Here is a 15,540-nt window from a genome sequence, read left to right as displayed (position 1 = left end):
CAAAGTTTAAAAAGCACTCTTATGCTGGGCCACAGCTTCAATAAAATGAAACCACCTCAGAGCCTTATTACAATGAAAAATATTACAGAATGGTAAAGGAGTGGACTCTAAGGATATTTCACAGGATCCTGACACAATTATCCTGAGAAACAAAACACATCATTCTAGCATCCTTTCAGATTAGCCCAAAGCTAAGTATATTTCATCAAAAAAAAAAAACTAGAAATGATTCCCTCAGGCATGTGAATTTGTCCAGTAGAAGAACCTTACCTTGGATTATTCTACAAGAGGTTCTCAACTGTTCTGCAGCAATTCCTAAAAGTAGGTCAGTCCAAATGTAGTAGGATAAATTCCCCTAAAAAGCTCAATTTCTGACCATAGCAACAGGTGACCATTGCTGTGATGCTACAGGATAGGTACACAAATTAATTTGTATGACTTTATATACCAAACTTTTGAAATGCAAGTCTTAACACATAAGGCGTTATAATCTTTGCAATAAGCAACAAGTTTAAAGCCTTAAACATAATATACACTGGTATTATAAAACTACCCTCAATTTTAAACAATTAAACTACAAATTACTAACTAAAGTGGGGAGCCATGAATATTCCCTTGTGGCTACAGCATAACTACTACAGCATATGGAGATATAAAGGTTACTTTAAAGGACTGTATCTAAAAAGTAAATCTTCAAAGAAATTCACAACATATATCTCTTACCTCATAAATGTTGGGGTGCCACATTTTGGTCAAGAATCTGAAGGTAGGTGGAGAATATGGGTAGTCAATAGGAAATTTAATATGAGCCTGAAAAGAAAAAAAATGAAATGCTAATAAATCAGACTACAGGTTTTTCATCTGCCTAATAATTCACCTTATTATATCCCAGTGAAACAAAACTGCTTTCTATAGAGTAGACTCAGGATTAACAACTGCTCATATACATTCTGTTAGCCCCAATGTCAGAGCTATTATTTGCATGTTCTTATAGCATATCTTCAAATATTTATAAGACCTTATGTTAAATCACCAAAACTCAACAGCGATATAATTTTTAATTAAACCCATATAAGTGAAAAACAGTAATAGGTACAGGTGTGTCACACTAATTACTGCATTTTATTTTTATCACAAAAAATAATTAACACAAGCTTATGGTACATAATACAGAACAAAGATTATTTATAACTCACCTCACTTAACTATCACACAGAAATAATAAATGCTACCATTTTGATACAGCTCGTTCCAGCAGGTTTTTGCTGTATACATGTTTATTTCTTTACAAAACCTATTTTCAAAAATTTGAATATACTGCATTTTACACCTTTCTCCTATCCATAATCATACATTTTCCTATAAAATACTCTCCAAAGAGAAATGCGAGAGATTAAAAAACTGTAACAAAAAGGAAGAATGCCTTTGATGAGCTTATTAAGACAGGACACAGGGGCGCCTGGGTGGCCCAGTTGTTGGGCGTCTGCCTTCGGCTCAGGGCATGATCCTGGCGTTCTGGGATCGAGCCCCAGGTCAGGCTCCTCCACTGGGAGCCTGCTTCTTCCTCTCCCACTCCCCCTGCTTGTGTTCCCTCTCTCACTGGTTATCTCTCTCTCTGTGTGTGTCAAATAAATAAATAAATAAAATCTTAAAAAAAAAAAAAAAAGACAGGACACAGCTGAGGAAAGAATCTCTGAGCTAGAGGTTGTATCAAGAGAATTCATGAAAACTGAAAAGCAAAGAGAACAAAGACTGAAAAAAACAATATCCAAGGACTGTGGGACAACTACAAAAAGTTGTAACATACATGCAATAGAAATATGAGAAGGATCAAAAGACATTCACCATAAAGAAATGAAAAAACAACCCACAGAATGAGAAAAAAGTATGTTCAAATTATTTATCTGGTAAGAGATATGTATCCAGAATATGTAAATAATGTTTATAATTAGGGTAACCTGGGTGGCATAGTCAGTTAAGCATCCGTTTCTTGATTTTGGCTCAGGTCATGATCTCAGGCTCATGGCACTGAGCTCCATATCAGGCTCCACACTCAACGTGGAGTCTGCTCGGGACTCTCTCTTCCTCTGCCCCTCCCCACCCCACTGGCTCAGACTCTCTCTTTAAAAATCTTAAAAAAAAAAAAAAATGCTTGTAACTAAACAAAGAGGAATACACGTATCCTTTTGTTTTTCAAAAGTTCAGACCGCACCACTTTCTTTTACAAGAGAACATTAGTACCCATTTTCCCTAACAGAAAAAAAAAAAAATCTGAAGAGCGTTTCACTTATGTGAAAACACACACACACACACACACACACACACAAAGTGAAAATAGAATTCAGTGTTATTTGCAGCAAGCTGTTATAAAAGCAGTGTGCACTGTGAGCAACAAATGTAGCACTGCCAAGGTCCTTCAGCATCTCACTACCATAGCTTTGAACCGTGTGTGTGAGCAACTGTGCTTTATCTGGATTTATTTTGTATATCTGTTAGCAAGATATGCCCTAAGGTATCAGAAAAGCCTAAGAGAAGTTATGTTTTAGGTCGAGGAACACTTAAATTTTTTTTTTACCATATATATTAATAGTAAGTATTTCACTTTATACCATTTTGGCTTATAAAAGTTATTTTTTAAGATTTTATTTATTTATTTGACAGAGTACAAGCAGGGGGAGAGGGAGAGGGAGAAGCAGGCTCCCCGCTGAACAGGGAGCCTGATGCAGGGCTCGATCCCAGTCCTGGGATCATGACCTGAGCTAAAGGCAAATACTTAACTGACAGAGTCACCCAGGTCCCCCCTTCTAAAAGTTTTCACAGGAACACTGTACATTCAAAGAGCAGGGGGAACTGTAACTTAACTGAAAAACGGGCAAAGTATGTGAGTAAACATTTCTCCAAAAAAGAGAAACAAATGGGCAGTAAGTACAAGAAGAGATGCTCAACAACATTAGCCACAGGGAAATGCATATCAAAAGCACAATGAGATACCACTTCAAATCCACTAGGATTTGACACAGCAGAAACAATTCTAAGAAGGAAGTTTATAGCAATACAGGCCTATCTCAAGAAACAAGAAAAATCTCAAACAATCTAACCTTCCACCTAAAGGAACTAGTAATAGAAGAATAAACAAAGCCCAAGGTTAGTAAAGGAAGGAAATAATAAAGATCAGAGTGCAAAAAAGTAAAATAGAGACTCAAAAACAATAGATCGATAAAACTAAGGGCTTATTCTTTGAAAAGATAAACACGATTGATAAATCTCTAGCCAGACTCATCAAAGAAAGAGAAAAGGCACAAACAAATTCAGAAATGAAAGGGAAGTTATAACCTATACCACAGAAACACAGAGGATCATAAGAGACTACTATGAATAATTATATGCCAACAAAATGGTTAACCTAAAAGACATGGATAAATTCCTAGAAATACATAATCTTCCAAAACTAAATCAGGAAGAAATCGAAAATCTGAACAGACCAATTATTAGTAATGAAATTGCATCAGTTATAAAAACTACCAAAAAATAAAAGTCTGGGACCAGATGGATTCACAGGCAAATTCTACCAAATATTTTAGAGTTAATACCTATTCTCTTCCAACTGTTCCAAAAAATAAAGAGGAAGGAAAGCTTCCAAATACATTCTACGAGGCCAGAATTATCCTGATACCAAAACCAGACAAAGCACAAAAAAAGAAAACTATAGGGGCGCCTGGGTGGCACAGCGGTTAAGCGTCTGCCTTCGGCTCAGGGCGTGATCCCGGCGTTATGGGATCGAGCCCCACATCAGGCTCCTCTGCTATGAGCCTGCTTCTTCCTCTCCCACTCCCCTTGCTTGTGTTCCCTCTCTCGCTGGCTGTCTCTATCTCTGTCAAATAAATAAATAAAATCTTTAAAAAAAAAAAACAACTATAGGTCAATATGCCTGACGAACATAGATGCAAAAACCCACAGTAAAATATTAGCAAACCAAATCCAACAATACATTAAAAGGGTCATACACCATAATCAACTGGGATTCATTCCAGGGATGCAAGGATGGTTACACATCTGCAAATAAAGCAACAATGATACACATTAACAAAATGAAGGATAAAATGATACGGATCTCAATAGATGCAGAAAAAGCATTTCATAAAATTCAACATCCATTTATGATAAAGACTCTCAACAAAGTGAGTACAGAGGAAACACACCACAACATAATAGAGGCCATATGTGACAAAGTCACAGACAACATCATAGTTAATGGTGAAAAGCTGGAAACTCTTCACCTAGGATCAGGAAAAAGGAAAGAATGCCCACTCCTGACACTTTTATTCAACATAGTATTGGAGGTCCTATCCACATGACTCAGACAAGAGAAGGAAAGGAGGGAAGAAGGGAGGGGGAGGGGAGGGAAAGGAAGGGAAGGAAATGGGAGGGAAAAAGGGAAAGGGAAAAGGAAAAGAAGAGAGACAGAGACTTCTGGGTGGCTCAGTTGGTTAAGTGTCTGCCTTCAGCTCAGGTCATAATCCCAGGGTCCTGGCATGGAGTTTCGCATTGGGCTCCTTGTTCAGAGGTGAGCCTGCTTCTTCCTCTGCCTGCTGCTACCTCCGCTTGTTCTCTCTGACAAATACATAAAATCTTAAAAAAAAAAAAAAAGAGAGAGAGAAAGGGAGAGAGAAGGAGGGAAGGAGGGAAGAAGGGAGGGAGGAAGGGAGGAAGGGCCGGGCATACAAATCGGAAAAGAATAAGTAAATTTGTCATTACTTGCAGATAACATGATACCATATATAGAAAACCCTAAAGGCTCCACCAAAAAACTATTAGAATAAATGAATTCAGTAAAGTTCCAGTGTAAAATTAATATACACAAATCAGTTACATTTCTATATGCTAATGAACTATTAGAAAAGAAACCAAGAAAACGGAAAACCATTCCATGCTCATGGATTAGAAGAACAAAATATCTATGCTACCTAGAGCAATCTATACATTCAATTTAATCCCTATCAAAATACCACCAACTTTTTTCACAGAGCTGGAACAAATAATCCTAAAATTTGTATGGAACCAGAAAAGACCCCGAATGGCCAAAGGAATGTTGAAAAAGAAAACCAAAGCTGGTGGCATCACAATCACAGACTTCAAGCTCTATTACAAAGCCGTAATCATCAAGACAGAATAGTTGTGGCACAAAAACAGACACACAGACCAATGGAACAGAAGAGAGAACCCAGAAATGGACACTCAATTCTATGTCAACTAATCTTTGACAAAGCAGGAAAGAATATCCTATGGAAAAAAGACAGTCTCTTCAACAAATGGTGTTGGGAAAATTGGGGCAGCCACATGCAGAAGAATGAAACTGGACCACTTCCTTATACCATACACAAAAACAGATTCAAAATGATGGAAGAGCTAAAGGTGAGACAGGAATCCATCAAAATCCTTGAGGAGAACACTAGCAGCAACCTCTTTGACCTTGGCCAAAACAAGTTCTTGCTACACATGTCTCCAAAGGCAAGGGAAACAAAGGCAAAAATGACCTACTGGGACTTCATCAAGATTCCTTTGCACAGCAAAGGAAACAGTCAACAAAACCAAAAGTCAACTGACAGAATGGGAGAAGATATTGGCAAATGACATATCAGATAAAGGGCTAGTATCCAAAACCTATAAAGAACTTATCAAACTCAACAACCAAAGAACAAATAATCCAATAAAGAAATGGGGAGAAGACATGAACAGACATTTCTGCAAAGAAGACATCCAAATGGCTAACAGACACATGAAAAAATGCTCAACATCACTCTGCATCAGGGAAATACAAATCAAAACCAAAATGAGATAACATCTCATCCAGTCAGAATGGCTAAAATTAACAAGTCAGGAAATGACAGATGTTGGTGAGGATGCAGAGAAAGGGGAACCCTCTTACAATGTTGGTGGGAATGCAAGCTGGTGCAGCCACTCTGGAAAACAGTATGGAGGTTCCTCAAAAGGTTGAAAACAGAGCTACCCTATGACCCAGCAACTTCACTACTGGGTATTTACACCAAAGATACAAATGTAGTGATCCCAAGGGGCACCTGCACCCCAATGTTTATAGCAGCAATGTCTACAAAGCCAAACTATGGAAAGAGCCCAGATGTCCACTGACAGATGAATGGATAAGGAAGATGTAGTGTGTGTGTGTGTGTGTGTGTGTGTGTGTGTGTGTGTGTGTGTATGTATATAAATAATAGAATACTACTCAGCCATCGAAAAAAGAAAAATAAATCTTGCCATTTGCAATGACATGGATGGAATTAGAGGGTGTTATGCTAAGCAAAATAAGCCAATCAGAGAAAGACAATTATCATACAATCTTGCTGATATGTGGAATATATAAAACAAAACAGAGGACCATAGGGGAAGAGAGGAAAAAAAATAAAACAAGACAAAATCAGAGAGAGACAAACCATAAGAGACTCTTACTCATAGGAAACAAATTGAGGGTTGCTGGAGGGGAGATGGGAGGGGGATGGGGTAACTGGGTGATGGACATTAAGGAGGGCACGTGATGTAATAAGCACTGGGCATTATATAAGACTGATGAATCACTGACCTTTAGCTCTGAAGCCAATAATACATTATATGTTAATTGAATTTAAATAAAAATTTTTTAAAAAGAAAAGAAACCAAGAAAACAATCCTATTTACAACTGTATCAAAAAGAATAAAATACCTAGGAATAAATTTAACCAAGGAGGTGAAAGACCTGTACTCTGAAAACTATAAGAAAAACAATGATTAAAGAAACTAGAGAGAACACAAATGGAAATATATACTGTGCTCACTGAAGCATACACTTAAAATGTCCATACTCCCAAAACAATCTACAGATTCAACCCGATCCTTATCAAAGTACCAATGGCACTTTTGACAGAATTAAAACAAATAATCTGAAAATTTCTATGAAACCACAAAAGACCCTGAATAGCCTAAGCCACCTTGAGAAAGAAGAACAAATCTGGAAGCATCACATACTCCCTTCACTTCAAACTACCCTAAAAAACTATAGTAATCAAAATAGTATGGTACTAACACAAAGGCAGACACACAGATCAGTGGAATAGAACAGCCAAGAAATACTCACACTTATACAGTTAATGAATCTTCGACAAAGAAGACAAGAATACACTACAATGGGGAACAGTCTTTTTAATAAATGGTGTTGGCAAAATCGGACAACTACATGTAAAAGAATTAAATTACCACTTTCTTATACCATGTACAAAAAAACCTGAAAGATTGTAAAAAGTTAAACGTTTTTAAGACTGAAAACCTGAAACTCCTATAAGTTCTAGAAAACAAAGGCAGTAAACTCTTAGACATCTGTCTGAGCAACATTTTGGGGGGATCTATCTCCTCAGGCAAGGGAAACAAAAGCAAAAATAAGCAAATGGGGCTAAATCAAACTAAAAAGCTTTTACATAGTGAAAGAAACCAACAAAACAAATAGGCAACCTACCAAATGGGAGAAGATATTTGCAAATGGTATAACTATTAAGAAGGTAATATCCAAAATATATAAAGAACTCACACAACTCATTATCAAAAAAACAATCCAATTAAAAAATGGGCAGAGGACCTGAACAGACATTCTCCAAAGACATACAGATGGCCAGCAGACACATGAAAAGAGTCAACATCACTTATCATCAGGGAAATGCAAATCAAGACCACAAAGAGATTATCACCTCATACCTGTCAGATGGTCAACATCAATGTGGAGAAGAGGGAACCCTTGCACTCTTGGTGGAATGCAATATGGTGCACAGTCACTATGGAAAACAGTATGAAGGTCCCTCAAAAAATTAAAAATAGAACTACTATATGATCAAGCAATTCCACTTTTGGAATTTTTCTGAGGAAAAAGAAAACACTAATTCAAAAAGGTATATGCACACCCATGTTCACGGCAGCATTATTTACAATAGCCAAGATACAGAAGCAACCTAAGGGTCCACAGATAGATGAATGGATAAAGAAGATATGGTACATACATAATGAGGTATTACTCAACTATAAAAAAAAGGAATGAAATCTTGCCATTTGCAACAACACGGATGATACCTAAAAGATATTATGCTAAGTGAAATAAGTCAGGCAGAGAAAGGCAAATATTGAATTATTTCACTTATTTGTGGAATCTAAAAAAATAAACAAAATAGAGACAGAAACAGATTCTTAAGTATAGAGAACAACCTGGTTGGTGTCAGAGGGAGGGAGGCAGCAGACAACATAGGGGATAAGGATTAAAAGTTAACAAACTCCAGTTTAAAATAAATAAGACATGGGGGTACAATGTACAACATAGGGAATATAGTTAATAATACCATAACACTTTTGTATAGTAACAGATGGTAGCTGGATTTATTGTGGTGATCACTTTGTAAAATATATAAATGCTGAATCCCTATGTTGTACACCTGAAACTAATATAATATTGTATGTCAACTACACTTCAATAAAAAAAGATGAATGGTCTCAATTCAATGGTGTAAACTTTTGCTTAACAAAATTTAGGAAACTAAGAAATTAAACCAAAAGTCAGCAGATGAAACTGAATTAAGATAAAAGCATAATTCAATAGAACTGAAAAATGTAAAAACAAGCAGAGAGACATTAATAGAACCAGAAGCTAGATCTTTGAAAGGTCAAGAAAACTGATAAATCCCTAGCCAAACCGATAAAAAAGAGAATGTATAAATACCAGTATTAAGACCAGAACAGGTGACAGCACTACTAATCCTATCAATATTAAAAGAATGATGAGGAAATCATAAAACTTTACGCTCACATAATTCAACAAATTCTATGACATATTCAAATAATTCAAAAAGCACAAAGTACCAAAGGTATTTAAGGTGAAACACATAATCTGAATGGCCCTATATCTATTAAGAAACTGAATTTTGGGGCACTTGACTGGCTCAGTTGGTGGAGTATGTGACTCTTGATCTCGGGGCTGTGGGTTTAAGCCCCACACTGGGTGTAGAAATTACTTATAAAATCTTTTTAAAAATTGAATTTTATTTAAGTCTTTACACAAAGAAGTCTCCTGAGCCAGACAGCATTAAAAGCAAATTCTATCAAATATTTAAGGAAGCAGTAACACTAATTTTAAATAAACTCTTGTAGGAAATGCAATAACGGGAAATAATTTCCAATTCATCCTATGAGGCCAGCAATACCCTGATACAGAAACCAGACACATTCTAAGAAATTAAACTACAAACCAATATCCTTTATGAACAAAGATATAAAAAACCTCAACAAAGTATTTACGAATGTAATCCAACAATGTATTAAAAAGAATAATAAATCATGACCAAGTGTGTTTTATCACAGAAACTCAAGACTGGTTCAACATTTTATTTTTTTTTAAGATTTTATTTATTTATTTGACACAGAGAGAGACAGCCAGGGAGAGAGGGAACCCAAGCAGGGGGAGTGGGAGAGGAAGAAGCAGACTCCCAGCTGAGGAGCCTGATGTGGGGCTTGATCCCAGGACTCTGGGATCACGCCCTGAGCTGAAGGCAGATGTTTAACAACTGAGCCACCCAGGCGCCCCATGGTTCAACATTTTAAAACCACAATTCATTTTACACTGTGTAAAATACATGTAATTCAACAGATTAAACAAGAAAAAACACAGGATCATCTCAATAGGTGCAGACAAAGCATATGAAAAAGTAAATATCCAATTCATGATTTAAAACACTGTCAGCAACTGGGGCGCCTGGGTGGCACAGCGGTTAAGCGTCTGCCTTCGTCTCTATCTGTGTTAAATAAATAAGTAAAATCTTTTTTTTTTTTTAAGATTTTTTTTATTTATTTATTCGACAGAGATAGAGACAGCCAGCGAGAGAGGGAACACAAGCAGGGGGAGTGGGAGAGGAAGAGGCAGGCTCATAGCGGAGGAGCCTGATGTGGGGCTCGATCCCACAACGCCGGGATCACGCCCTGAGCCCAAGGCAGACGCTTAACAGCTGGGCCACCCAGGCGCCCCCATAAATAAGTAAAATCTTTAAAAAAATAAAATAAATAAATAAATAAATAAATAAATAAAACACTGTCAGCAACAGAGGAATATGAAGGTATTTCTTTAACCTGATAAAGGTTATCTACGAAATCCTACAGCTAACATCACACCTAATGGTGAAAGACTGAATGTGTGCCCCTCTGAGATGGAAAGTAAGGCAAGGATGTCTACTCGTATCACTCTTACTCAACACTGTACTGAGGTCTTAGTCTATGCAATAACGAAAGAAAGGAAATAAAAGGCATACAGATTAGAAATGCAGAACTAAAACCATCTCTATTCACAGATCACAACTGTCTATGAAGAAAATCCCAAAGAATCTATATAAAGAGCTCCTAGAGCAAATATATGAATTTAGGAAGGCTGCAGAATACAATGTCAATATGCAAAAATAACTATTTTTAGGTACTTGCAATGAACAATTGAAATTAAAAATAAATTAACACAGTACTTTGAAACACAACAATAAAATACCTCAAACAATATATAATATATATGAAAGCTTTACAATTTATAAATACCACAAAAACAAGTGTTTTGTTTTTTTTTTTTTAAGATTTTATTTTATTTATGTGACAGAGACAGCCAGTGAGAGAGGGAACACAAGCAGGGGGAGTGGGAGAGGAAGAAGCAGGCTCCCAGCGGAGGAGCCCGATGTGCGGCTCGATCCCAGAACGCCGGGATCACGCCTGAGCTGAAGGCAGCCGCTTAACTACTGCGCCACCCAGGCGCCCCACAAAAACAAGTTCTTATAAAAACTTTCCTACAAATGCCTTAAGGGATCTTGGCCAGAAATTCTTAGCATACAAATACAAGAAAGATAAGCCAAGGTGCCTAGGTAACCCACTTTCCTGCAGCTCTATCTACAAAACTAGAATCCTAGAAAACATTTACAGCAAAACTTAGCATTTGCTTTTAAAATTAGTAGGCCAACCTGAGATACTTAAAAATAGAGTAAAACCTTTCCAAAATGCTGTAAGTGGGGTCCAAAAATTTCAATTGCTGTATTACTAAGAGTTAATTAAAAAACCAAGGAGCTGGGTGCCTGGGTGGCTCAGTTGGTTAGGTGTCTGACTTCCGCTTGGGTCATGATCTCTAGGTCCTGGGATCGAGTGCCCACATAGGGCTCCCTGCTCAGCAGGGAGTCTGCTTCTCCCTCTGCCCCTCCCCCTGCTCATGCTCTCACTCTCCCTCTCTCTTAAAATCTTTAAAAAAAAAAAAAAAAAAAGACCAAGGAGCCAATTGCCAATGACATTTTGCCCAAATTTGTATTACTGAATGGTTTTTTCACTATTTAACAGGACAAGTTACATCACCTGTGCTATTGAAATACTGAACTTGAGCTTAAATTTAGAATCAGCAATTAAATGAGAATTAAAATTCTTATATTGAAAGCACTGAAGTAGCAAAAATAAGTATGGAAATCTAGATGCCTCTCCTTGGCCCATTTTGTATTATATACTTTTAAATTTTTTCTATTTGTTTTGATTCTAGAGCTCAGCATTCATGAATGAGTAAAACGTGGCTAAACAAAACCCTACCTGATTAGCTTTGAAATCTTAAGGAAGCAAAGCTGTTTAAACTAGTTACACAGGCATGCATTCCTGGTACTTAGAAGAATAGATACAGATGTTCACAACTGCTTCCTTTACAGAATGGTCTCTCCACAGACAAGCTTAAAAGGTACGGAGCGAAGCGGGGGCCGTTTGGTCACTCTAAGAATCAGTTTCTATTGTCTGCCTTAGACATTTTCTGTGCCTGAAGATTCCTAATATCCAAGCTCAGGAAAATTCTGGAATATTCATTGGGACTCAAAAAGATAATATTTAGGATATTCTCAAACTACAACTAAGAAGTCATTAAGTAAGAAATCATGTGCTGGTTTCCAAATGACCAAGAAGCAGTAGGAGCACAACAACAACAAAATACATAAATATAAACCATCTTGAACCAAAGTAATAAAAATAATAAAAATCCCAAATCACTTCTTAAAACTTAAATTGTAAATAAGCCTATTTTCCCATTATTCATTCAGAATCTTATTAACCATTTTCAGGCTGGATACTGAGGACCTATAGATGAAAATAATCTCACACACACACCCCACCCCAAAATCCAGCTAAGAAAAAATCATAGTATAACACTTAATGATATGTTCTATGTAACGAAAAGTGATTTAGTCTGCTGGGCAAAAACAGGAAAGACTTCATTTGTTCAACATTACTGAGTGCTACTATGTACTGGTACTGTGGTTAGGTGTTGCCTGGTAGATAAAAGCAGAGGAAACAGCATGAAGGTACAAGGTGCAAAGAGTGACAGCTAGTACTAAGGATATAGAATGGTCGGGTACGGCTAGTGGGATGCTTGGTGGTAACTACAGGAGATAAAACAAGACTGGATGAAGACAGGTTGAAGCTTTGTTTAGGTGACAGTAGGAAGTTACAGAGAATAGTATTTAATTTTAAAAAATAACAGCAAGACATATATTTTAGAAAAATGAGACTGAAAAGGTGAGTTGGACAGGATAAAAGAGCTAAGTTAGGAGACATTTCCTATCTTTTCCATTTAATCAATCTCATCTCCAAAATTTGTATGTACTTTAGAAAGCTTTACTATTATTATATAGTTATATAATCTATATCTGGTAAGACTGTGAAAATTCCATAATAAGTTGGGAATTCCACAATAAGTTGAAAATGTAACCTCCTCTATCACATTTCTATGCAAGAAACTAGATGGTCCTTTCTAGAAATAGAAATAATCAATAAAATTTAATATTGTCTGTGTAGTCAAATGTTTAGGTCTCCCAGAATGTCTTCCTAGACTACTAAATATATTAAAAGAAATCTTTGCAGAGTAACTAGGTATAGTTGCATGAAAAAATTTTTAAAGATTTTATTTATTTGAGAGAGAGAAGGAGAGAGCGCATGAAGGGGGAGGGGAGGAGCAGAGGGATAGGGAGAAGCAAACTCCCTGCTGATCAAGGACCCTGAGATCATGACCTGCGATGAAGGTGCTTAAGCAAATGAGCCACCCAGGCATCCTTAGTTGCATGAAAATTTATAAAGAACATATGATATGCAACAATATGAAAAGCAGCATGGAAGGGGAGCCTGGGTGGCTCAGTCAGTTAAGTGTCTGACTCTTGGTTTCAGCTCAGGTCTTGATCTCAGGGTCATGAGTTCAGGGCCCTTAGCCTACTTTAAAAAAAAAAAAAAAAAGAGGCAGCATGGAAGAGTAAGGGTTAAGGACATCCACTCAAGAAGCTAGACTGCCTGGGTTTGACCGCCAACTCTGCCACTCATGAGCTGTTATCTCAAGGAAGATACTTAACTTGTGTCTGTTTCCTCATCAGCAAAATAAGGTTTATAGTACTTATTAAACAGCGTGGTTTGAGGATTAAATGAGTTAATGGTTGTAAAATGCATTAGGACAGTGGCTAAAACATAAAGATATGTAAGAGTTTTGTTGACTGGATATTATGGGATTACTAACTTTTTCAACTGTAATAGTACTATGATTACTTTTTAAAAGGGGGCCTTTACACTTTAGAAATGCATGCTGAAATATTCACAAATGATATGATGTCTGAAATCAATTATAAAATAATGGGCAGGAGTGGATAATGTACATATAAAATAAGATTTACTATGAGTTAATTATGGAAGCTGAGTAATGGGTATACAGGAGTTTATTATACTCCTATTCCTACTTTCATATTACGGAAAATTTCAAACCTACAGAAAGCTTTAAAAAAAGGGATGACTAATACAAAATTATCTTTTAAAAGCATTAGGGTTCTTTGCATAACCAGTGTAATCATACCATTATAATAGCAATAGATGCCACTACTAACCAAATGAACATGGTGGAACTTGGCAAGGTGATTATAAAGTTCACGTAAAAGAGAAAATGTATGAAAATAACACTGTTTTTAACAAAAACCAGTAATGGGGGGGGCTACCCTAGTGGACAGAAAAACAACCTATAAAGCTGTAATAATTAGAAGAGGAAATGAATCAGGTCAATGATATAGAATGGAGTTAAGTTATTAAGAAAATAATAAAGGCAACATTTCAAATAGGTAGGAAAAGGACTCAACGCAATAAAGTTTGGAAAAATGACTCTCCCTTTGGATGAAGGGATGAAGATGCTTACAGACACTGGAATTGAAAATCAGACTTCACTTTCAAGGAAAAAAAGATCAAACCTTATCTTCTTTTTATTTTTTAAAGATTTTATTTATCTATTTGAGAGAGAGAATGTGAGAGAACACACAAGTAGGGGGAGCAGCAAAGGGAAAGTGAGAAGCAGATTCCCCACTGAGCAGGGAGCCCAACACAAGGCTCAATCCCAGGACCCTGGGATCATGACCCGAGCCAAAGGCAGACGCTTAACCAACTGAGCCAACCCAGATGTCCCCAAACCTTATCTTTAAAAAGAATCAACAACACTGGTAAAGATCTGGACAATCCTTGATCTCCCCTAAAAAGGAGTTCATATACTAGTAGCAAAATATTCATTATTCTGTAGCCATGATAAAATAGCCACCAGAAACAGTTTTAAATTGCTTAATCAATACCTGACAGTTCTACAGCTATAGAACAAGAACCAATTTTAAACCCACATAAAAACAACAACTTGTCTTGGTGACTATATTTTTGCAAGCCAACCTATCAGTGACAGCCCCTTGCTTCTGAAAGCCAGCCAACAGGGAACACACTTCAACAAACACACTTCTGAATACCAACCAATCATTAACTGTTTTACCCAACTAATCTTGCTTCCACTGTTGATGCCAACCCACCATGGCTGCAAAAAATAAACTAATCCCTGGGGCGCCTGGGTGTCACAGTGGTTGAGCGTCTGCCTTCGGCTCAGGGCGTGATCCCATAGTCCTGGGATCGAGCCCCACATCAGGCTCCTCAGCTATGAGCCTGCTTCTTCCTCTCCCACTCTCCCACTCTCCCTGCTTGTGTTCCCTCTCTCGCTGGCTGTCTCTATCTCTGTCGAATAAAAAAAAATAAAAAAATAAAAATAAAAATAAAAAAAAAATAAACTAATCCCTAAACTTTACACTTCTCAAAACCATGTAAGTATCAGTAGTCTGCTCTACTTGGACAGACTGTGATTGACCAGTAAAGCTCTTAAGCAAGCAATAAACTCAGACTGGTGTTTTTTGGTTCAAATACTAAAGTGTGGTCTACTCCTCCGATACACTGTTCTGTAGCTATTATAAAAGATGTAATAGACTAATATACACCAACAGAGAAAGATACCCAGGATATGTTAAGTAAAAAACGTAAATGGCAGTATACAAGTTGATGCTACTTAAAAATAATATATATCGTGGGGCGCCTAGGTGGCTCCACTGGTCAAGGGCCCAACTCTCGGTTTCAACTCAGGTCATGAATCAGGGTCATGAGATTGAGCCCACACTGGGCTCTATGCTCAGCAGGAAG

General features: G+C 37.0%; 1 protein-coding gene across 1 annotated transcript in view; it reads right to left on the bottom strand.

Annotated features, from left to right (window-relative positions):
• Window positions 1–15,540, bottom strand: part of UBE2R2 (ubiquitin conjugating enzyme E2 R2) — a 101,415-nt gene that overhangs the window by 29,184 nt on the left and 56,691 nt on the right. Inside the window, exon 2 of the mRNA XM_040631532.1 lies at window positions 724–810. Within this exon, the coding sequence (XP_040487466.1) occupies window positions 724–810 (87 nt within the window). The remainder of the gene's footprint in view (window positions 1–723; window positions 811–15,540) is intronic.

Source organism: Ursus maritimus, unplaced genomic scaffold (genome assembly GCF_017311325.1).
Source record: "Ursus maritimus isolate PB19 unplaced genomic scaffold, ASM1731132v1 scaffold_17, whole genome shotgun sequence".
In the NCBI taxonomy this organism is placed as follows: domain Eukaryota; kingdom Metazoa; phylum Chordata; class Mammalia; order Carnivora; family Ursidae; genus Ursus; species Ursus maritimus.
Note: the sequence above shows the minus strand (reverse complement) of the source record. Positions and strands in the feature narration are given on the sequence as shown.